Source organism: Camelus dromedarius, chromosome 18 (assembly GCF_036321535.1).
Source record: "Camelus dromedarius isolate mCamDro1 chromosome 18, mCamDro1.pat, whole genome shotgun sequence".
Taxonomy (NCBI): Eukaryota; Metazoa; Chordata; class Mammalia; order Artiodactyla; family Camelidae; genus Camelus; species Camelus dromedarius.
Genome location: NC_087453.1, coordinates 3132793 through 3155434, shown reverse-complemented (window position 1 = coordinate 3155434; position 22642 = coordinate 3132793). Strand labels below are relative to the sequence as shown.

General features: G+C 55.4%; 1 protein-coding gene across 2 annotated transcripts in view; it reads left to right on the top strand.

Annotated features, from left to right (window-relative positions):
• Positions 1–22642, top strand: part of PHACTR3 (phosphatase and actin regulator 3) — a 180392-nt gene that overhangs the window by 7154 nt on the left and 150596 nt on the right. Inside the window, exon 1 of one of the 2 annotated variants that reach the window (XM_010987841.3) lies at positions 10278–10792. The exons of the other annotated variant lie outside the window; for it this stretch is intronic. Coding sequence (XP_010986143.2) covers positions 10675–10792 — 118 coding nt within the window. The 5' untranslated portion in view covers positions 10278–10674. Of the gene's footprint in view, positions 1–10277; positions 10793–22642 lie in introns of those variants that run through there. 2 annotated transcript variants of the gene reach the window in all.

The following is a 22642-nucleotide window of genomic DNA, read 5'->3' as shown; positions in this document are numbered from 1 at the left end:
CGCGTGCTACGTCTCGTCCTGTACGCATGTGTAGCTCTCTGGTTGGTTCTCTTTCCCTGGGGAGCCCTCACTGGCACGGCTGGCAGCTGGTGTGCAGAGGGCACCATAACGAGGTGCGGCAGAAGTGAAACTGCCCCAGCCCTGGAGGCTCGGAGTCCAGAGCCAGGCTGTCGGCAGGGCTGGTTCCCCCTGAGGCCTCCCTCCAGGGCTTGCAGACCACCTCCTCCCATGGCCTGCGTCCCCTGGGTGTGTATGCCTCGCGGTCTCGCCCTGTGTCCAGATTTCTTCTAAGGACACTAGTCAAAGTGGATTAGCACCCACCCTGGCAGCCTCATTTGAATTTAGATGCATCTTTAAAGGAGCTGACTCCAAACACAGTGGCGTTTGGAGGCCCTGGGAGTCAGGGGCTGGGCTGTGTGAACTTCGAGGGGACACAGTTCCGTCCAGAACCACGGCCGGGTTGGCGCCGCTGTCCCCAGGGAGCTCGGCCGGGCTGTGGGCTGGGCCTCAGGCCCGCTCCACGCGGCCTTCGCCCGGAAACTTGGGTTCCAAGAGGGAGCTTCCGAGAGAAACAGCCTTCAGTTCTGTCATGTTTCTGTCATCTTTTATGATCTGGCCTTGGAAGTGTCGACAAAAATAATCAATAAGCAATCAGTAATAAGAACAGAAAGGAGTTTTATCTAAGCCGGCTGCCAAAACGGGCCCACCGGCTCAGCCTCAGCAACACGTGAGCTCCGCACGCCGCCTGCTCCCCAGCTCCCGCCGTCTGGGGTCCAGGTGTCGGAGGTCTGAGCTCCTCCCCGAAGCTCTGAGAGGGAAGCGGAGTCCTGCTCACGGGTCCCTGCCGGCTGTCGGGGCTCATCCCCACCTTCCAGAGGCCGCTGCCTTCCTGGCTTGCGGCCCCTCAAGGCCAGCGGGGGGGGGGGGGGCCGAGTCCTCCTGGCCTGTCGCCCCCTCCCGGCTGCCCTCTCCTCCTCCCCCGCCTCCCCTCGGCTTTGAAGGGCTCTGGCGATTACACGCCCGTCCCGGTCATCAGGGTGATCGCCCCGTCTTCGGGTCAGCTGGTTACACCCCGATTCCGGCTGCAGAAGCCTTGACAGCAGTGCCTCGGGTCGTGTTCGGTTGAGTAACCTGGGGCCTGGGGCCGGGAATCCGGGGGCTTAGGATTCTGCTGTCCACATTGTGAGGAAGTGCATTAGCCTGGGGTCCGGCCCGCGGTGGGCCACTGCGTGCAGACGGGGTGGCACCACGTTGATGAGAACGAGTTACGTCAGCAGCAGGAGTTTGGGTGGGGGGGACAGCCACGTCCTGCTTTGAGGAATCCTAGTATTAAAACATCCCCCCCCCAATTTGTAGAGGACAGAAACCAGTTGGTAACAATCTGAACTTCAGCAGTAATCGAGGATAGGAATTGTTTTCTGTATTGCAGTTTAGCTGAGGGCACCTTTGCATCAGGAGCTGGCCAGACACGCAGTTACACACCGTATGTGGGCTCCGCCCGCCGCGTTTCCAGGCTCCTCTGTGCCTCTCACTATGAACTGCAGCAGCGCCTGCCCACCCTCCTCGTCTCCCGGCCCCTTCTTGCCTCCCGCTGCTTTGTTCCCCACCCAGTGGCCCTATACCTTCCGAGAGAAGGGGAATTGTTCTCTTTCTTTCCTGGGTGGAGACCCTCCTGGGTTTTTCATTCCTCCCAGAGGCCCCTTCTCAGCCCCTTGAACTGCCCAGTGCGCTTACCCCAGGGCCTTGGCGTGCGCTGTTGTCAGGAGTGCGCCTCTCCCCGTCCCCACCCCCTGCACAGAGCCTGCCACATATAAGTGAGTGGACAGATGAGTCCATGAGGAGTGAATCGGTCAGTCAAACCCCAAACAGGGGACTTGTGTTCTCTAGGACACATCTCTTGGCTCAAGCCTGGTGAGTCTGTGTGCCTTTCTGAATAAAGGGTCAGCCCCTTGTCTTTGCTGTGCATTGCAGATTCTGGTGGGAGCTCTAGTCCCTCCTGCTAACAGACCCCCAGGGCCCATTCTCCTAAAACTCTGGGGCTCCTTTTTATACCGAAGTATCAGCGGGTCCCCCAGGTAGCCCTTGAATGAACTAGGAGGGTCAGAGACCCTCCAAACCCGGCAGCATAAAATGCCAGGGGTCACCTCTGTTGCAGCCCATGCCGCAGGACTGATGTCAGCCTCTGCTATACACAGAAACGAGCGCTGCTCCCCCGGCCGGCTGTGGGAATCGCTGGCACTGTTGTTAATGTTTCAGTATGAGGCCGGGAGAAGGCGCCAGGATCTAATTTCCTAAATAACTGCTCCCCCTGCCAACATAAATCCAGGGGACCCACCAGCTCTAAACTTCACGGCAGTTTAGTGAACAGTGGGCTCGGAAAGATATCACAGCTTCTATGAAAACGTGGATGCAGCCGTCACTATTGTTAGATTTGTGCAAGTGAGTCTTGGAGTGACCACCCCAGCCGTGGAACTCGGGATGTGTTTTTCAAGTACTACCTATAAACCTCACGCTATGGATTTTCTGTAATTTACGGGCCGGGCTCGATGCCGTGTTTGAGCTGTCCCGCGGTGGAACACTTCATCTCCTGTTCCCGCGACGAGGTATTGGAGACCGAAATCCATGTGCGGTCAGGCAGTGAGCCCGGCTCTGCGGGCTGCCGTGGGGAAGGAAGCGGGCCCCCGTGGAAGGTGAATCCAGGAAACACTTCACACTGTACACGCTGAACTGGAGGAAAGAGAATGTCTGGGTGACCATGATATCGTTTTTATGTGAATTACCTTCTTTTATTTATTTATTTTTTAAACAAGTCTTTTAAAAAATTGATTTATTTTTTGTGAATGGAGGGACTGAGGATTGAACCCAGGACCTCTGCATGCTAAGCACACACTCTCCTACTGAGCTGTACCCTCCCCACCCTGAATTGTCTTCTTGTAAAAGTAAGAGTCAGATGGCTGGATGGTTGGGGCAGTGAGTGTAACTGCAGAAGAGTTACTGGTTTGCCCTTTTATTTATTGTTAACATTCTAATCTTGGAAGCCTCTCACCACCCTCTTCTGGCAAAAATGAAAGCATTGCTCGGTGGGAGCTTGGATGGCCACCCCCTCTTGGAGGCGACCTTTTGTCCCTCTCAGGACTCCACCTGAACTTTCAGGGTCAGGTGAGCCGTGGGAGATGGGCAGTGGTCAGGGGTATGTGTGAGGGACGATGGACCATTGCTTTGTTCTGTGATGTACCTGCTGACCCAGGAAGCCAGAGAGCCCGCTGATGGGAGATTACATGGATTTATTTCACTGAGAAAGCCGCTGTGTAATACTGCCTGGTTTGGATAGACCACAGGCTTTGAGGGACATCAGGTTGTTGCCAGACTGTTCGCCTTATTCATGCCTTCCTGTGTTGGGGGGGTTTCTGTAGAGTGGGTGGCAAGTGAGGCTGTGCTGGGGCTGACGCTCGAGATTTTGGTGGGATGCAAGGCACCAGGGATGGGCTGGGACAGTGGAAAGAATGTAGAAGGCCTGCCCTGTTGCTGTCACCTGTCAGCTGTGGGACCTTCGGGAAGTCACGCCCTCTCTTGGAGCCTCAGCTCCACTCTCGGGACAAAGAGGACGATTATCCCAGCTGCGTGGGGTCATTAATGAGCACTTGTGGGGTCACAGTCTGCTGTCCTCTCCCCACCGCGCCACCTCCTGTATCCTCGTCAAGTCCGTGACTTCTGTGGGGATCAGAAGAGTGTGAGGTCTCTGCCGGTGCCACTTGGGATATGTTTGTAAGAACAACCTGAGCTCTGGAGCACAGGACCCGTGTTCGAATCCTGGCTCCATTCCCTGGACAACGATGCAAGCACTTTGCATCTCACTTGCAAAATGAAACATCAGAGTACCTACCTTATTTGGTCATTTTTAGCATTAGCCACATTCATAATTATGAAGTTCTTGGAATGGTGGCTGGCCCATAGTAAAAGCTATATGTTAAGTAAATGAATACTCAACCAATGGGGCTTGAGCTGTGGGACATTTTCTCCTTTACAAGGGGTCTGGAGGGAGGCAGACTGGAGGTCTCCATCCATGGGGTTGGCACTCCAGCCCCCCGTGTGTCACTCCTGGGTCACAGGGTGGCAGCTGCCACCCTGGACGCCTCAGGACACTCAGACAGGAAGCAGGCACGCTGCAGTCAGCACCTGCCAGGGTGTCTTTTCTCGACGGGGCTCCCCGTTCACCAGCAGTGTTTCCCAGAGGCCCCGGAAGACAGCCTTCTCCCTTCATTAGCTGGAAACAGGGCACATGGCCTCCTGCAACAAGGGAGGCATGTAGGAGGTGCCCAGGACGGGAGGTCACCTGAGACACACCTGACATGGAGAAGCAGGAGCTCCTGGGGCTGTGATCTGTCCTTCTTGTAGAGGGCGCTCCGGTCCCTCCCCTGCCGGAGCTTCCTTGCGTTTTTCTGCCTCCCATTGCTGCCCACCCTGTACAGCCCTCCGGGTCACCTGGATGTGCATGGGGCATGGAGGACATCAGAAGACCAGTGCTTGCACCGGTGGACTTTTTGTGTTGATAACAGCTAGCACATGGGGAGGCGTCCCTGGGGCTGGGCTGCCCGCTCCGTGGCAGGGAGCCCTCCCCCAACTCGCACATCCGAGAGGAGACACAGGAAGTGATCCAACCGCCTCTGGTGCCTGGGGCTGCGGAAGGGCTTCTCTAGACAGCCTGAGCGCTGGCAGAAGACGCTCGGAGGAGGGCCAAGCCCCACGGGACCCCTGGCCTGTTTCTCAACCAGCCTTGGTGACCCACGCCTTTCAGGGTGGGGACGGCGGGTGGTGAAATGTAGGATTTTGTTTTACAAGAATTGAGACTTGTTGAGAAAAGAGCCGCAGCTGGCATTGCATTGCGCACTAACCTGGGTAGCCTCTTGGGCGTGGTCGGTGGTAGAGACCCCAGGGAGGAAGTGGTCGAAGGGCGAAAGAAGCCAAGTTCAAGGCTGGGTCAGCGCGCAGGTCAAGGGAAGTTCCCACAGGCCACGGCTGCGCGCAGTTCCTCCTGTGACCAGCAGAGGGCGCGGCTCCCCTCCGCACCGCGGGCGCCATGGGACCTGCTTTGTCTTCCGCTGTCCTCCCTTGGCTTCCCCATCCCGGGGGTTACCCTCTTGATCCTCTTCCGTTGGTTCCTTGAGCTCTTGGCAGAGACGAGGGCTGGAGCAGTTCTTTTTAAACGATTGCGTTTGCTGGTTTAATTCTGTTCCTGTGATGGGCAAGGAAGTGTTCCCGGAGCCTCAGGAGAAACCTCAGGACTTTGAGGCAGGAGGCAGCCACTTATGTCCCCGAAAGCCTGGAGCTGACTTGGGTCCTGGGGCGGCTGAGCGCCCCCCTCCACGTCCTGGGTTAGCGACGTCATCCACTAATCACCCGTGTGTGCGCATGCTCACTGATTCAGTCAACAAATGTCTGTTTCCTGGGTGCCTGCGACGTCCCCAGCCCGTGCCTGACAAAGGTCCCCGAACTCATGCAGTGACTGGGCGAGGGCCCAGGTCTTTGGGCCATCAGCTCTCCGGGGTTGTCAACCTGCGAGGGTTCTCTGGGAGCACCGCAGGCCTGGTTCAGCTCCCACCATGTGCCCTCTGGAATGATTGTCACCAAGTGACCAGGCAGGAGTGACCATGCTCACTCCAAGGTGAGGAACTGCAGTTCCAGAGAGGGGTCTCCAGCCTGCAGCCAGTCTCAGAGGGTCTGTGGGACCCCGGAACTTGAGCTCTCTCACCCCGCCTCCCCCCACCTCCGATAGAGCGGACTGTGTCTGGGAGTCTCGGGGGTGCTGAGCTAAGGCAGTGGGCTCTCCTACATCGTGTCTAACGTGCAAGTGGGGCCCCTCCTCTTTCTGCCCCATCCTGCCCCTTCTCTGATCCTCCCCACCCAGGAGAGGGCATCTTGCCCACCCCGTGGTCAATGTCAGACTTGATGGTTACCTTGAACCCCACCCCCATATCCAGTTCATCATCAAAAGCAGAAATCTGGGGGCCTTCTCTGGCTCCTTTCTTTCTCCCGTCCCTCCACAGCTGACCCACCACCAATTCTCTGGGACCATCTTGGGGGACCCTGAATCAGGCCTGCTCAGCACCTCGTCTCCCTCGTGGGTGGTTGCCAGCCTCCTGCTGCATCTCTCTGCTTCCTCCCTCACCTGTGGTCCCTTCCCCATCAGCAGCTGGAGGGATCCTCTGGCGACTCAACTCCTGCCTCCAGAGGATCTCGTAGTCATTGTATCAAGGACCACAAGACACTGCGTGGCCTGGGCCCTGCCCTCTGTCCAGCCTGGCTCTCGCCCTGGCCCCGCAGTCTCTGCCTCTCTTCAGCGCCCTGTGCTCCTCCCACCTCATGGCCTTTGCCTGGACTGCCCGCGCTGCCTGTGAGCCCTCGCTCCGTGACTTGTCTGGTTCATCCCCACTGAGCCTTCGGTTTCAGAAAGAGCGTCACTTCCTTGGAGCAAGGTCCGCCCACGCAGGTGGGGCATCCCTCACTCTGTTCACTGAAATCAGTGGCTGACTGGTTGCTTGGCTGTGAGCTCCGTCTCATCTGCAAGGCCAGGAGTTCTGAGATTTCAGGGTCCCATAATGCGCTGCTCCTTGTGATATTCCCCAGACACTGTAAGTTTGTTACAAAAATGCTCGGGAAATATTTGATGGGTACTATTAACGTGCATCTCTTTTTAAAACTGAGGTGTAGTTGATGTGCAATATTATATCAGTTTCAGTGTACAGCATAGTGATTCACAATTTTTGTATATTTAATCTGCACTTTATGTAAGAATGAAAGCAACTCTGAAAACACATGTGAGTGGGGTTGGGTCTCCACATGGTCCTTTTTCCACACCACCTGCTGCTAAGGTGCACATCTCCACGTGTGGGTATCTGCCAGCCTCAGGGTGTCACCTCTGCCGTGGTGTCCTCCTGCTGACTGTTGTGGGCAGAGGAAGACCCTCCCTTTCCTTCATCACTTTGTGTTTTTGGAAGGGACACATTTTATAGACTTCGCAGTCTTTTTAGTTCTTTGAGGCAACTGTGTGGGGTTTATCAAGGCTGCCCGGAGTCAGGAAATGGCTTTGGGTTTTCTGATCAAGGACCAGAAGGGTGACCCCTGGGAGAGCTTCTGTCTGATTCGAAGCCCAGGGCAGGGACAGGACAGTTTTAAGTGTCCTGTGCTCAGCAGAGAGGCTGACCGAACACAATTATTCTTCAGATCAAAAGCTCAGCCCAGGTGCCTCTGTGTCCCTGGTTTGGTTTTGTTTTTAAAACAGCTTTATCAAAATAAGTTACATACTGTAAAGCTCACCTGTTTAAAGTGGAAAATTCCATGGTTTCTGGTATATTTACAGAGTGGTGAAGCCATCACCATGTCATTTTAGAGCATTTAGAACATTTCTGTTACTCTAAAAAGAAGCCCCTCACTCACTAGCAGGAATCCCCCAGACCCCTCCCCGCCCGAGGTAGTCACCAGCCTGCCTTCTGACTCTGGGGACAGCTCACATAATGGAGTCATATCATACGTGGGGTTTCTTGTGACTGGCTTCTTCGGCTTGGCGTAGTGTTTTCAAGGTCCATCCATCTTGTGCAGGTATCAGTATTTTATTTCTTTCTATGGCTGAATAATGTTACATTGGGTGAATACACCACATTTTCTTCATTTATCGATTAGTGGACATCTGGATTATTTCTGTGTTGGGGCCACCGTGAAGTGTGTTGGTTCTGTAAGGGTTCCACAGTGTGCTTCCCGACCAACCCCGCCCTTGCAGGGGTCTTGTTGAGGGGGTGCAGTTGGGGACTTTCACAGAGACCCCCTGAGGATCCTTGAGGCGGAGACTTTGTGTGGACAGCGGCCTCCCGCAGTCTGTGGCGGCCAGCTCCCCGGCCTGGGGTGGGTGCCTGGGAAGGCCTGGCTCTGCCCTGCAGGCAGCTTCCTCGACTTTCATGGCTGCTGACCACTCATTTTTTAAAATTTAAAACTGTTTTTTATTTTGGAGCATTTCAAAGCCAGAAGAAACACAACGACCAGCTCCACCCCTCCCTGATTCAAACAAGTCAGCATCCTGCTGACGCGGACGTGTAAGAACGTAAGAACCGAAGTTTGGTGGTCGCTTTTGTCTTCCGCCCCCAGCTCCACGTGCGCTCCCGGAGCAGGTGCTGAGCCTTGTCCTTCTCGGTGCCTGTAAGCACCGCCTTACAGTCAGCGAGAGCAGGGACTAGAGAAGCTCTGAGGTGGCGCACGGACGAGGCACTGAGGGGTACTGGCGTCTAGGGACAGTTCTCGTGGTCTTCGTCCTTCCCATGCACGACGGGGAGGCTGCCTTTCTGTCACTGTAGTGATGGCTTCCTTTAAAATGGATTTCAGTGCAGATTGTCGGTAGCAGGACAGGTTCTGAGTCTGGGAGACCCAGAAGCGTGAAGGTGAGGAATGGGGGGCAGACAGCCGGCAGCCACTGGCGTCCTCTTTCTTCCCCTTTCCTGCCCCACATATCCCTGGGCTGCCGTCCACACCCCCAAACCCCGCTGGCCCTTCTCTGTGTCTGCTGCTGGCTGGCTTCCTCCACCACCACAGGCTTTCGCATTCAGATGTGGGAGGCTGATGGCGTGGTTGAGGGGCTCCTGAGACCTGCCTGCTTCAGGGCCAGGACTCAGCATGGCTCTCAGGGGCTGCCTGAGGACACACTTGGAGAGACCCCGGGCTGGGAGCATCAGCCCTGCCTGCCCTGACTTGTGACCAGGTGTGCTCACCTCTCTGAGTTGCCCTCACCTGTAAGGTGGGGGCTGCAGTAGCTCACACGTTCTAGGTGTGTGAGGAAGAAATGCTGCTCCCTCTTCCCCCAGAGAAGGGCTCAGCCCAGAGGTAGGTGTGTCACCCGCCAGCACGTTTTTACTTGGATAAAAAGTATTTAGAAAAACATCCTATCAGTCTCCTCTTTGCTTCACGGTATGTGCTGACAACCATAAGGAGATGCTTTGGGGGTGACATCTATTGATCTATTGGTGGCCTTTCTCAGCTCCCTCCTCCCGGCCACCTGGAAGACCCTTTGTTCCCTGTCGGACCCCCGCTCCTGGCGTGGCACGCAGCACACACTAGGCGCTGCAGAGTCCTTGAGGGCAGGCGGGCAGGCAGGCGGGCTCTCAGAGGGGACTGCCGCTAAGCGCCCAAAGCTCCGTGTGGAGTCAACACGCACGTTGTTTCTCCACATCTCAGTTCTGTCCTTGGCTCTTCACTGGGGCTCACCCAACCCTGCCAGGTGCTGCTGGGGTGCAGGGGCAGCCCTGCAGCTGCCGGACCCCTGACAGGCTCCGTCTCTGAGCCCCAGTTGGGTTCATGACCTGCAGTGGGGCTAAGAGCACCGCCCCCTGGGCTTGTTTGAGGGGCGGAGATGGGATCGCGCCCAGCTGGTCCCGCGCCCGGGGGGGGGGGGGGGGCGGGCAGGCAGGGTGGTGTCTCTGCAGCCCTTTGTCACCCAGGCTGTGTGACACAGCTCCACGCCACGCCCTCTCTCTGTCCTTCCCTGGGCTTTCCTCCCCGTCGTTCCTGTCCCATGCCTGAGCTGGAGACGCGGGAGCTGCCTGTGTTTCCCCCACACTACCATCTAGAGCGGTGAGAATTGCTCATTAGCACCTTGGGGAACAGCTCTGTAAGTGGCAGCCCTAGGGGGTGTCACCTCCCTTGCCTGGCCTCAGCTCCATCAAGGAATCCAGGGGAAGCCTCCTTGGAAGGCACCAGGTGCCCCTCCTTCCTCTCTCTTCCCAGGATTAGGGCTGAGGGTCTGGAGGGAGGAGGATGTGGGCGGGGACAAAGCTCCGGAGGGCCCCGCCCCCCATCCCATGATGGAGCCAGGGCAGCAGGACCCACTGGCCTCCAAATCCCCTGAAGAGCAAGGGTCTGGGAAACCGGCGTCTGAAGCTGCTGGAGAGGTTAGGCCCTGCCTCCAAGGGAGGCACCTCAGGGTCTCCTCCCCTCCAGCTGGGGAGGGGGAAGAAGCGGGATGTGGAATCCTTGTTTCTAGAGCCCGCGCGGCTGGGGTGGGGGTGGGCGGTTCATAACTCAGGATCCAGCCCCCACCTCCCTCCGGGCAGGCGGCGTGCCGTTCAGGTATTTGAGACCCCTCCCCATCACCACGCTGGCTCTCACTCCCCGCTCTTGTGACGTCAGGCTCCCCGCGCGTGGCATGATGGGAGAATCCTAATGTTTTCCAACAGATGCTCCAAGAACAGCTTTCAGATTAAAGCAATTGCAAGAGCAAAGATTCTTTTTTCCTTTTTTTCCCGGGGGGGTGGGGGGTGGGGTGGGGGGAGGGAGCACCCCCAGAAATTCCTGGACATCACCCCCTGCCCCAAGCATGCAATAAACAGTGACAAGAAAAAGTTTTTATTTCCTGGTTCAACTTTTTTTTTTCCTGGAATATAGACTGAAGAATGGAAATAAACGCGAATAAATAACAGGCAGGCCGCGCACGCCGGGATGCGCCTGGCTGCAGCCGCGAGGCTATTGTCTCATCGCCCTGAAGCCAGCCCCGGCCTCGAGCTCTGGCTCCTTCCCTTTCCCTGTCCTTTTTGATTTTTCCTTTTTAAAAAGACGCCCCCTCCAGCCCCCTCGCCGGTGACCTTGGCCGCCTCGGATGCTCTGATTCCACGCGGCTCCCTCCAACTTGCCGGGCCCATGGCCGCGTCCGAGGACGGGAGCGGCTGCCTCGTGTCGCGGGGCCGCTCGCAGAGTGACCCCAGCGTCCTCACCGACTCCTCGGCCACCTCCTCCGCGGACGCCGGGGAGAACCCAGGTAACAGGGCGGGCGGGGGCGGCTGGACGAGCGGGTAAGGCCAGGGAAGGGGGCGCTGGGCGTGCGTCCCCGGCGCCGCTCTGCGCCCTGGTCTGCATTTGGGATGCCGCGGCAGGACCCGGGCGCTCAGGCTCCCACTAAGGCGACAGAGCCCTTTGTCCGGAAAGGAACCGGTTCGCCGGTTAGAGCCCTGGGCTCCGCATCGGCCCTCCTTGCGGGTTGGTGGGCTCTGCTGTTCCCTCCGAGGGGCTTCCCTCCTTTGGGCGCTGACCAGCTAGGGGGTGAGAGTCAGACCTGTAGCCGCTTCCGCCAGTGCTGGCTCCGAGCTCTGACCCCTCCCCGAGGCCCCAGCTCAGGTGGCCCGGGCGGCCCGGCATGGGCGTCCCCGCCCGGGCAGGGCGGCGTTCGTGCGGCCACCGCTCAGAGGGGCTTCCGCGGGGCGCCCGACTCGGAGGGGCCTGGCGCACCTGGGCGCGCCCACCGGCCTCCGGGACAGGTGCGCTTGTGCTCGCAAGAGCTGCCACAGGGAGATGGAGGGCGTGCGCCAGGACCAGGGCTGATTTCATTAAATTATATGGACTTCGTCCACTCCCCCACCCCCACGGTGGCGTCGATTGTTCAGGTGATAAATCTGGTCACAAAGGCGTCTATATGGCTGGATTGATTACTTTCCAGAGAGGAAGAAAGGCCCTAATAAAGCAAGAGGGGGGTGGGCTGTGCGCCCTGTCACCATGGAGACGCAGGAAGCAAAGTGATCATTAAAACCTTTCTCCACCAGAAGGCAATTTTCACTTCACAGGGAGAAGTCTGAGCTTCTGAAATGTAGGGTTCAAAAAAAGAATCAAAGCTGGTGTTTTGGTATCAAGCCACAGGACTCCGTATCTCAGAGAAGCAGGATCCATTCACGGGTTCTGTTTTGACAATAAGTTGCTCTTACCTTCCTTTGAAGACTCATTCTCTCTAAATGCGCTGACCCCAAATGGGGACTTGATCACATTAAATGGTGGGCATGGAACTCCAGATACTCCCTGGGGCTGGGGTGAACCGGCTTTGTGGGGAGGGATTCCTTTACTTGGCTGGAACACAGAGGAGCTTCACTATTTAACTGCAAAAAAAAAAAAAAAAAAAAAAAAAAAGACCCATTAAAGGCAGCTCTGTGGGCGCCAGGGTCCAATCTGAAATTTTAAACAATAAAGCCATGCAAGCTTTGTAAGGTTTCTTTGTTAGGACTATTGACACTGTGTCATTTGGTCAAACTAAGGTACCAGCCGGAGGAAATCCCTGGCTTGTTATATCTGGGAGGGCAAGTTAATTTCCTTGGAGTTTCAAGCAGAGGCTGCCATCGGCAGACCCTTAAGGCTTTAATTAATCCTTTTATTAGAAATCGGGGATTAAGGCGTCAACACTCCATGACGGGCTGGCTTTCTCTGGGTTGGAGATGCGCATTCACGATTATTCCAATTATGGAAGTTGAGTGGCTCCTCACAGGAGAATCCTTCTCAGCTCCTTTTGTCTCCCTGGCAGTAAAAGGAAGCAAACTTGAAGCAAGAATTATGGAGGATTTAGCTTTTCGGCTGTCTGTGAGTTGATGCCTCCGTGGGTGGGAACAGAGGGCTTGGCAGGTAGCTCGGGCCGGCCTACCTGGGAGAGAGGTGGAAGGACTTGGATGCCCGTGATTAACTGATGCCTTGGGAGGATGAAAGCCTGAGTTAGTCTCTGGTTCAGATGTTCAAAATGGGACCCAGAGAGCAGATGCCTGAGGTGAAACATCTCTTAGTGTGTATAATTCTGGGAGTGGAGAGAACCTTACTAAAAAGCATCAATCAATGGAGCAATTAAGGGTTGTGTTAAGCAGAGGTGTTCTGGTGGAAAGAGAATCAGAATCGTCAAGTTGGAAGCACCTGGGAGCTTGAAGCAGGAAGGGTGGGTGAGGGGATCATTTTCTACAGATGCTTTGGTTGGCTTGGCGTCCACTTGTATACCTCTCTTGACGGGGGACTCATTTCTTTCTGATGCATTGCGTCCTTCTCTTTGGGCAGATTCATTTAAAAATTCTTTGCAGATGGCTTGAAAAGGTCTTCTATCAGTCAGTCCTGGTGGGGATCCTCTCATGATGCATGTTACCTGGGCTTCCAGAGAGTCTGGTGTTTTTAGTTAGTTATCGCACTGACCTGAGTCATTTCTTCACCAGGCCGAGGGGTCCCAGTCCTTCAGCCCGCTCCCCCTGTTGTAGACCTCTCTCATAAGTCCGCTTGCTGCTCTGAAGTGCGACTCCTGCAACGTGAGGCTGGTGCATGAGCCGCGGGATAACCCAGCACAGAGTCAGGCAGAAGAGTCACCACCTGCCGTCTAGACTATGTTTTTATGAAACAGCCCAAGTTGCATTTACCCTTACCCTCTCTCCAAAATGCATTTTTAATGCATCAATATTCTCTCAATAAAAGCTCAGAACAGTATGGGAAAGGTAGGCAGTGCCATCCTTTCTCTCACTCTGCAGAGGTGGTCTCTGTGATGAGTTTGGTAGAGCATCCTCTTCCTGCATGTTTATATTTCCTTGTTCTTGGGAAAAGGTATTCAGGACAACACAAGTGGTCGTGCGCCGTATGGAAGCATCTTCGGTTTGGATTGCTGCTCAGCACTGGGTCTTGGAGGTCTCACCGCATGGTGGGTATCTGTCTCCCTTTCTAACTCCCCCCGCAGCATCCCAAGGAATATATTTTTCATGGCTGAGCTATTACATATTTGTGTTTCCAATTTTTACCCATTTACAAGCAACACAGAGATGGCCCTCCAGGCAAAGCCTCCTTGTGCTCACGTGTGAATTTCCTCGAGAGCATGTCCCAGCTAGTAGGACACGTGTCTGGGTTGTAGGAGACCCATGTGTAAATTTTTTTATAATATTGCACCCTCCTGGAAAATGTACCCTTGACACTCCTTCCAGAATCTGCACGCGCCCTTTCTCCAAAGCCTTGCCGACCACCTGAGGTCATCATTCTGGTTTTCTCTCACACGAAGGGGGACAAGGGGTGTCTCGTCGTGTTAATTTGTGGCTCTTTGATTGCTAGTTAGTGTGGGCATCTTTTTGTGGCCTTATTTGTGCATTAAATCTCTCAGCAGCCGCATCTGCAGCCACGGACTGCGTGGCAGGAATGAAGGATTTTCCCAGAGGGGCGACCCTAATGGTCTCACCACATCCTTGCTCCATTCATGATTCTGTCGGCAGCTTGGCGGGGTTCCTCTCTGCAAATCCTTACTCTATGCCCACAAGTATGGTTAGGATTTTCCCCTGAACTTAACATTTTAAAAAAGTAACTCGGCATCCCCATCACCTTGCCTCCTTCCGAGGAGCTCATACTCACCAGGAGGAGTTTTGCTTCCTTTTGTCCCCTTAGCTCTCAGGATGTGGGATGGGCTCTGCCCTGGCATTGGTCCCGTATGGACCTCCTTCTGGTCCAGTCCCACGCCCCCTTCTCACCTTGTCCCTTCACAGCTCTTCCCTGCCGATCCCCCTCTTCCTGACACTCTCCCCTCCCTGGGTGTTTGCTGCACTGCCCTCCCCAGCTCCCTGCTCATTGTTTGCTCCATCTCCTCTTCCTCGTCCATCACATGGGGGTTCCCGAGGGGCCGTCCTTCGCTGCCTTCCTCCTCCGCTCTCAGCCTGGTTCCCAGATGCCAGGACCAGAGACTGGGCCCAGAGTGACCTGGGACAGCTGTGTAGAGCGTGTCCGTGGGGACTCGTAATTTGCCTTTTTAAAGATTCTGCTGTGCAACCAGGTGGGGGACCCTTTAGAGTGGTTTCTCAGCCTCGCACTGTGGGCATATGTGATGGAGTCCTTCTCTGCTGTGGGGCCAGTCTGTGCGCTGGAGGATCTTTAGCAGCATCCCTGGCATCTGTCCACTAGACGACAGCAGCCCCCCCAGCCCCTGACCGTGACCGTGGAAAACGACTTCAGATGTTGCCAAGTGTCTCCTGGGGGCAAAATCTCCCTGCAGAACTGCTCATGTAGATCATTGGTTCTCAAACCCAAGTGTGCATCATAATCACCCGAAGGCTCGTTGCCCCCACCCGCAGTGTTTCTGATTCAGCCTGCGGTGGGCGGGGTGACGTGTGGGCGTGGTAATGTGTGGGCGTGGAGATGTGCAGTTCTAACAAGTGACCAGGTGATGCTGATGGCGTGGGTCAGGGGACCACATCTGGGGAACCGTTCAGTCTAGGGCTCAGCCCCTCTGTGTCCTGCTGACCCCTGCTTGCCCAGGTCTTAGTTGGCTGTTACCTCCTCAGAGGGCCCTCCTTGTTCACCTGATTAGGTTAAGTAGCTGCCCTGCCCCGACCACCTGGACCTTGTTTCTCCATCCTGATTTACTCACGGGGCTCATCCCCACCTGGGATCCTAGTCTTGTTCTCTGTGGACCATCCCCCCTAGGCTGGGGACCCAGCACAGACCTCGCCTGCAGGAGGCCTCAGTAAGCCTCTGTGGAACCAGTCACCAGGTGGTGTCTTAGCAGACCAGGCTTGGGGGTGGCCAGGCGGTTGGACGGGACCTTCGTGATTACATAGCTCAGTGACGGCTGAGAGTGGCCAGGAGGTCAGTGTGGAGGAGGGTGTGGCCACACCTTTCTGCAGGGACAAAGCCATTTCTGCTCATCACCTGGAGAGGGAGAGTGCTTTCAGAGAATCTGCTCCCCCCCTGAGCTGCAGAAAGACACCCTCCAGGCTGGGGTGTCCCTTGGCCTGAACCCTTAAATGGCACCCCTGCCCATGAGGGGGTCGTGAGCCCATGTTTTCTGTGTTGTGCTTCTTCCCGGTTTTCCTTGAACGATCTCTTGCTCCAGAGTCCTGAGCTTTGCGAATCTCCCTCTGGCCCCTTCTAGAATGTCTCCATGGCTTAATTAGCCATAGAACTAGGTAGTAATTACTTTGTCAGCTTCTTTGGGGTTATTAAAAATAAAAGCTGGATGCTGAAAAGAATACAGAGTTTAAAAACTTAGAATTTTTGCTGGTGATGAAAGTACCGCACATTCCTGGTAGAAATGATTGGAGGCTTTTGAAACTTCTGTTTCTCCTGCCCTTCTCACCCCGCTGCGACACAGGCGGCAACAGCCAGGGGGCGAGGCACAGCTTCGTTCCCGGGACTGTTCTGGGTGCCAGGTGTGGCTGTTTGGCAGAAGGCCAGTCAGAGCCCGGGGTGGACCTCCCTCCTCCAGCCCGTCCCTCTTTGATCACCTGAGCCACTTTTTCCCTTCTCCTTACTGGTCGCTCTTTGAAATGACCTCAATTATTGGACAAACTAGCTTATTCTCTTTCTCTCCCTCCAGACGGCACTGTCTACGGGAGTCACTCGCTACTTAGGACAATTTTAGCCTAAAATCAACTAACATTAAAGTTTCCTCTCAGTTGCGCTGGCCACATTTCAAGGGCACAGTTGCCACACGTGGCTGGCAGCTGCCATGTTGAAGAGTGTGGATCTAGAACATTCCGTCCTTGCAGACAGCACTGCCCTGTAGTGGATGACCTTGAGGGCAGAGCCTTGTCCCTTGTCCTCTTGGCTGGGCTGCACTTGGCTGTTTCCCAGTGGATGTCTGTTGATTGAACGGCTCTGTCAGAGGGCAACCGACAAGGTCTGAGAGCTCCTCTGCTGGATGCCCTCAGCTGATCACCTCACGCCCTTAAAGGGCACACTCAAGCAGAGATCATTCCTTACCCACGCACGACAACTTCATTTCAATTCAGTGAGCTCCTGCAGAGAACCGAGAATGTGCCACAGTTGGTCCTGGCTGGATGGGTCTCTTTGACAAAGAGAACAATGACGTCCAGAGAGATTCTTTGCCTGGAGTTGGAGGGATGGGTCCAAGGCCTGGCTCTGCCACGTACATGCTGTGTGACCATGGGCAAGTCACTTCACCTCTCTGAACCTCCATTTCCTGGATGTAACATAGGGGCAGGGATTGTTGCTAACTCCATGTGGGTGAGGATTACTGAGCTATTGTCTAGAAAAGAGTCAGTTTGGAGACACCAGTCATTGGTTTCACAGCTGGGAGGCAAGTATGTCCTTGACATCCTCTAATCATCTTGAGATAATTCTGTCTTCTGTGAATAAAGTTGGGGAGGCAGGGGACCCTGTGATGAGAGGTGGGGAGGCACAGGAAGGACAGCTGTGGGTTAATTTACAGCCCCTCCTCTAGCTGGCTCTGTCAGAGCCAAGCTGGTCAGCTTCTTTGGATTTTGTTTCCTTCACTGATGAGATGTGAGTTAGTTTGATGCCTGGCCCACACTGTATGTCCCACCCTGTATGCCCCACCCACCCTATAAGCCCCACCCACCCACTCTGAGCCTCCCATCCTACCAGCCCCTCCCACTCCACCCCCCTCACTCTCTGCCCCGCCCACCCTTGACTGGCCTCATCATCTTGCAGGAAGGCTGCCTGTACTTTAGATGAAACAGACACATGTGATCACCCCACTCCTCCATTCCTGGCTCGAGCAGTCTATCCCACAGATGTATACGTATCTGTGGTGGCGCAGACACACAGACACAGACATACCCTTCAGTTCCTTTAACTGGAATGGCCACTAGGACAAGATCTATTTATTCAAAGTCAGGCAAGGTGATGGTCGAGAATCAGGGGGCAGCGCTGTTGGAGGTCCCGTCTTTAATGGGCTGGGGTGGGTGTCCCTGGTTGTTGAAGCGCGTCATCTGGATGGGTAACGTGGCTGCGCACTTTTACCTCGTGACCACGGCAGGAGGAGATAGCGATTAGTCAGCAGCTGGAAGATGAACCTGCCAGGACCCCAGTGGCGGTGGGAGCTGGGGCTGCAGGTTCAGGGAGCGCCCCACACGTGGTTCTGCAGTTGTGTTGAGTGTAGTTCTTTGCTGAAGTTGCTGTTGCTCTTACAATTACTAATGAGCTTGTTGCTATTCCTTGATTTTTTTGGTCCCGTTGCTTCTTGAAAGTTTGTATCCGTGTGCAGGCAAAATTTCTGCCTCGTTGTAATTGCGAACTCAGGGGATTGGAGTCAAGTCCGGAAGGTGAGCCAAAAATGATCTCTGCGCTTCCCTTTGGCAGGAGAACCTTGTCTCGGGCCACATTAACTGTGGGGTGACGTTGTTTCTGCAGTCACATGAGTCAAGTCATCGCTGACCTTGGCCCATTTGTCAGTGGGGTCTTTTGCGCAGAGCTCCCCAGAGCTTGCCAGCACCAGGGCTGTCTCAGCCTGACCGCCATCCTCAGGGGTCCACTTGGCCCCATCCCACCATCTCTCTTTTCCTGTTGTATCCAGGTGACCAGCATACAGGTTCTGCCCAGAGACTGGTGGTAGTTATTGGTCTTCCTTTAAATCAAATTGATTTGCAGACAAAAGAAGATGGGCTTAAAATAGTAACAAAGCAGGAGTGGTGCGACATCACGGGACGCATGTGTGGCAGACATCACCAAGGTGGTGCGGGTTTCAGGGAAACGGGGAAATGCTGTTGTCTTATCATCTTGGCCTTGTGACTCTTCCATTCTTATTTACCTGCTGATGCATTAAGCACTGCTGTGTGTAGGGAGCGAGGTGCGGAGGAAGATGGAGGGGCATTGCCTGTCCTGGGAGCTCACCCTCTGGCTAGAAGCATAGCATTTGGACCAGTAAAATGATAGGTGATTAAGCACCAGACCTCCCACATTGCACCCTCTGTGTGGCGTCCGCTTCATCCTCTGCAGCCTCCAGTCCTCTGCGGTAGCCCCGAGGGCTCTCTCCTGCACCGTCCGCAGGTTGGCAGGTCTGCGATCCAGGATGGGCTCAGCCGGGAGGCTCTTCTCCACGTCCTCCTCCTCCTCGGACCCAGCGGTGTCGTCTTGTGGCAGTGGTGGACCTGCGCGAGCCTCTTAGGGTCTGGGGCCCTCAGTTCTGCCTGATTCTGTTAGACTGGGCACTTGACCAGTTGAGGGTCGAGGGGAAGGAGTAGAGTTCACCCCTTGGTGGGAGGAGCAGGCAGGTGCCACACAGACACAGGAGGGGTGGAGAACTGGGGCCGTGATGCAGGCTTTTTTCCCCTCCTAGACCAAGCTTCTTGGGGCGAGGGGCTTGGCCACATTCACGTTGCCGGTGTTCATGGCAGGGCCTTGACTTTGGGAGGCCAACAGACAGGGTGTTGAGGGGAGCCAGCAGATCTGTGGACTCTTTGGTGTCACCGGTGTCCGTGTGACTTTGCAGATCCACCTAACGTCTCTGAGCCTCGGTTTCCCCACCTGTAAAATGTACCTGCACAGGAGGTGGCGGTGCCAATTTGATGGGGTGGCTTCAATAAGCATTCAGCTCAGGGCCTGGAACGTGGGAAGACCCCAGTCACCAGGGGCTGGAGTCGGCCCCGCCATCATAACGGAGACGCTTCCACCACAGGCCTCTTGGAGGCCCCTGCACATTTCGGCTGATGACAGATGTCAGGGAAGCCCTGGTCCAGGGCAGCTTTTAGGCTCCCACATGCTCTCCCACGGGGGCCTTGCGATGTTGAAAGAAGGGTCGCTCCTGGCCCGGGGCCACAGAGGGGGGCAATCCGACAGCCCTGCGGGACTCTCCACTCTTCCTGCCGTGTGGCCCTCGAGCTGGTTCTTGGGGCTCCTCTCGGGGCACTGTGCCCGTCTTCCTAGCCCGGGAGCTGGACTGGGGGAGCGAGAATGCGGAGGTTTTGTAACTGGCCCAAGTCAAAGGTCAAGGTCAAAGGCTGAGTCACAGCCCAGCTGGAGCATGAGGCTGTGGCTGTGCTGAGCTGACCAGAGTCCCCGGGCTCCTTGAGGTTGGCCTTGGGCTCCAGAAGGAGGGTGTGAGGCTGGTGGAGCTGACGGCTTCAACTTCTGTTTTTCCTTTTCCCCTAATCCTTGCAAGGAGCTGCTTTTGCCTTAATATGAAATAACGGAAAATGTAAGAATAATTTATTATTTTATCTCATTTTTTTAGCGGGAAAGGTGAGTAGCGGGGGCACATTCATCACATCCAACATGGAACAAACCAAGCAGTGCTCCGTGCCTGCACTCTCCCGGGCAGGTGCGCGGGGTGGGGAGCACCGGGGCAAGATTCCGCGTGTCTCCCCTGGAATCTAATGGAACTCATCTTTTCCTTAAAATCCTTATTACAAACCGCACTGACATTTTAATGGGAGATTAATTTCCTTGAATATTTTCCCAACTCTTTCTGCTTTCTAGGAAACATACTTGTACCTTTTTACTTTAAAGATACATGTCATCCACCATTCTGTCCTCAGCTCCAGAATAAACTTTTGCTCATAGTAGGTGCACAGTAAAATTGGTTTTCTCTTCAGTGCACGGCAGTGACACCCAGCAGCCACTTCGTAGTCCTTTCCCCGTGTTCCCGTAAGGAGCAGTGAAACTGAGGGGGAGAAATCCCCCGAGGAAGCCGTGACAGCAAAGCGTGATGATCGGGTCAAGTGGTCTCGCCCTGCTGGAGATTCCTGGAGCGAGTGACCAGGCAGAGAGGGCTGTTCAGAGGGCAACTTGTCAGTAACACGTGTGGCTAAAATAAGCCTGCAAACTCGTTAATAATTGCTCTCTAGGTAGTTTATTTAAATTAACTAATAACAGTTTATTCCAGGAGGATGTTAGCAGTGAGCAGCTGTGTGCTCACAGGCAAAAATCCATTCCAATCCCTTGTCTCTTTTCTGTTTCCTTTTTCTGACCCGGGCGGGGTTCGTGGTGGTATCTTGCTTGGTGAGCTCTGGGGCCAGGAGGCTGTGGGGGCCTGAAGCACAGGGGCGACATCCCAGGAGCCAGTTCTGGTTGAAGAGGGGCCATGAGAGCCTGGGAGGACCAAAGGAGAGTTGCACAAAAGTTGGAGGACGGTGCCTGTAGCTCACGGCAGGTGAGGCTCCTCCCTTCCCCTACCCTGCCTGCTTGCCATCTAGCAAATCGCCTGCCTTCTCTTAGGCCAGGTGCGATGCCAGGTGTGGGGCCACCACAGAGAGCAGAGAGGGGCCCACCCCATGGAGTTGTCTAGTGGGGGTGGACTCGGATGCCAGTCTCTGGGGAGGGGGTGAGGGCTGTTCTGCGGCTGTGAGGGGCTGACAGGCTGGAGATGTGGAGGGAAGGTATCCAGGGGCGGTGAGTTGAGACCCAAAAGGTGCTCGGAGTGAACCAGGCCATTCGGGAGGGAAAGGTGCTCTGGGCAGAGAGAACGGCTGTGCAAAGGCCAGGAGGCAGGAGGCAGCTTGGGGAGCTCACAGAGCTGAAGTTAGCCAGTCCTGGAGGAGGGGCATGGGGAGAAGGGTGGGGGCGGGTGAAGGAGTCATGCGTGCATGTGTGCACATATGTGTGTACATGTGCCCTGCTGTGACCTACCCGCCTTGCTTGTAAAAGACACATGCTGTGTGGCCAGGCGCCATGCCCCGCCCCCTCCTGCAGGCAGCTGGAGCCTTTGTGTCTGGGCACCTGGGAGCTGGCCCTGCAGTCAGGCTAGAACCCCGGCCTTGCCGACTGCACCTGGCTGACCTCAGCAAGTCCCCCTGTCAGGCGGTGCCTCAGTTTCCTCATCTGTCAAGTGGGAGCACTGAGTCCCTGCACCATGTGGTTACAGGCAGGATTAAATGACACAGGCTGTCAGGTGCCTGTCACCCGGTGCACGTCCAGGCAGCGCTGTCTTGATTGTTCGTGCAAACCGGCTCTCGGCCTGTATCCCCAGACTCCTCCCTGAGGCAGCTGCTGACCAGCTTCTAGTGTGTGCTTTCAGACAGTGTCTGTGCGCTGCATTCTTCCTGTTGTTTTTGTCACAAAGGAAGCCTACTCCTTCACCCTGATTACCATCTTGCTTTTTTCTCTTAAAACTGTATCTTGGAGATACAGATATGAAATTTGAAAAAGTAGGGATGAACCAGATGTGGTGGGGGAGGGGTGAAGGTAATGACCTTCCAGGCAGAGGGAACAGCATGTGCGGTGGCCCTGAGGTGGGAGGGGATGTTGTGTTTGAGCACAGTCCAGACAGCTGGGCTGGGGGTGGGGAGATGGCCAGGGGCCAGCCCGTGCAGAGTGCCTAAGATCTCTTTGAGGATTTTGGTCTTTATCTAACTGTGAGCAATGTGGAGCCATTGAAGGTTGTATGAGAGAGGGTGACCAGTCGATTTGGGACTGGGAAAGATCATTTTGCTGCTGCTTTGGGGGCAAAAGGGTAGGATGTGTGTGTCTGTGTGTTGCAGTTGCCCAAGAGAGAGGAGATGGACCAGAGGCTGGAAGAAGTCATGGAGGAGTAGACAGAGGTGGGGTTTCCAGGGCACTCACTGGGGCTGGGGGCAGGCGCGGGAGAGGGAGGCACCAGGCGTGTGGCTTGTGTTACTCGATGGGGAAGGTTTGTGGAGAACCTGGTTTGGGGGAAGGAGAAGAGTTCGGTCTGAAGGCAGATGCTTTGTAGGAACTGAGTGGCAAAGGCGGGTACTTGGCCTGGAGAGAAGTTAATCACATTGACATGTGAGTAACCAGTGCACACATGGGATTCCCGGAGTGACTATAAGTGTCCCCAGACTCCCCTGTCTAGTATTACACTGGGAGACCCAGGCCAGCCATCCAGCCCTCTGTCTACCTGCCTGCAGTGCAGGCCCAGTGAGTTCCTCGTCCCCATGGAGCGAGGCTGAGTGACCTGTGCCGGTCACACCAGTGGCTCATGTCAGAGTCAGAGCTTGAACTTTGGGGGCGGGGGGTGGTTCAGAGGGGGGCCTTGGGGTTAGACTGTGTGGCTTCCAGTCCTGAATCTGTGTGACCTCAGGTGAGTCACTTGCCCACTCTGTGCCTTATGCCACCTGTAAAAACAGGACAACACTATTCAAGTTGTTTCCACAGGTGGCCACATTCATTACCACGTGACTTGTCACTT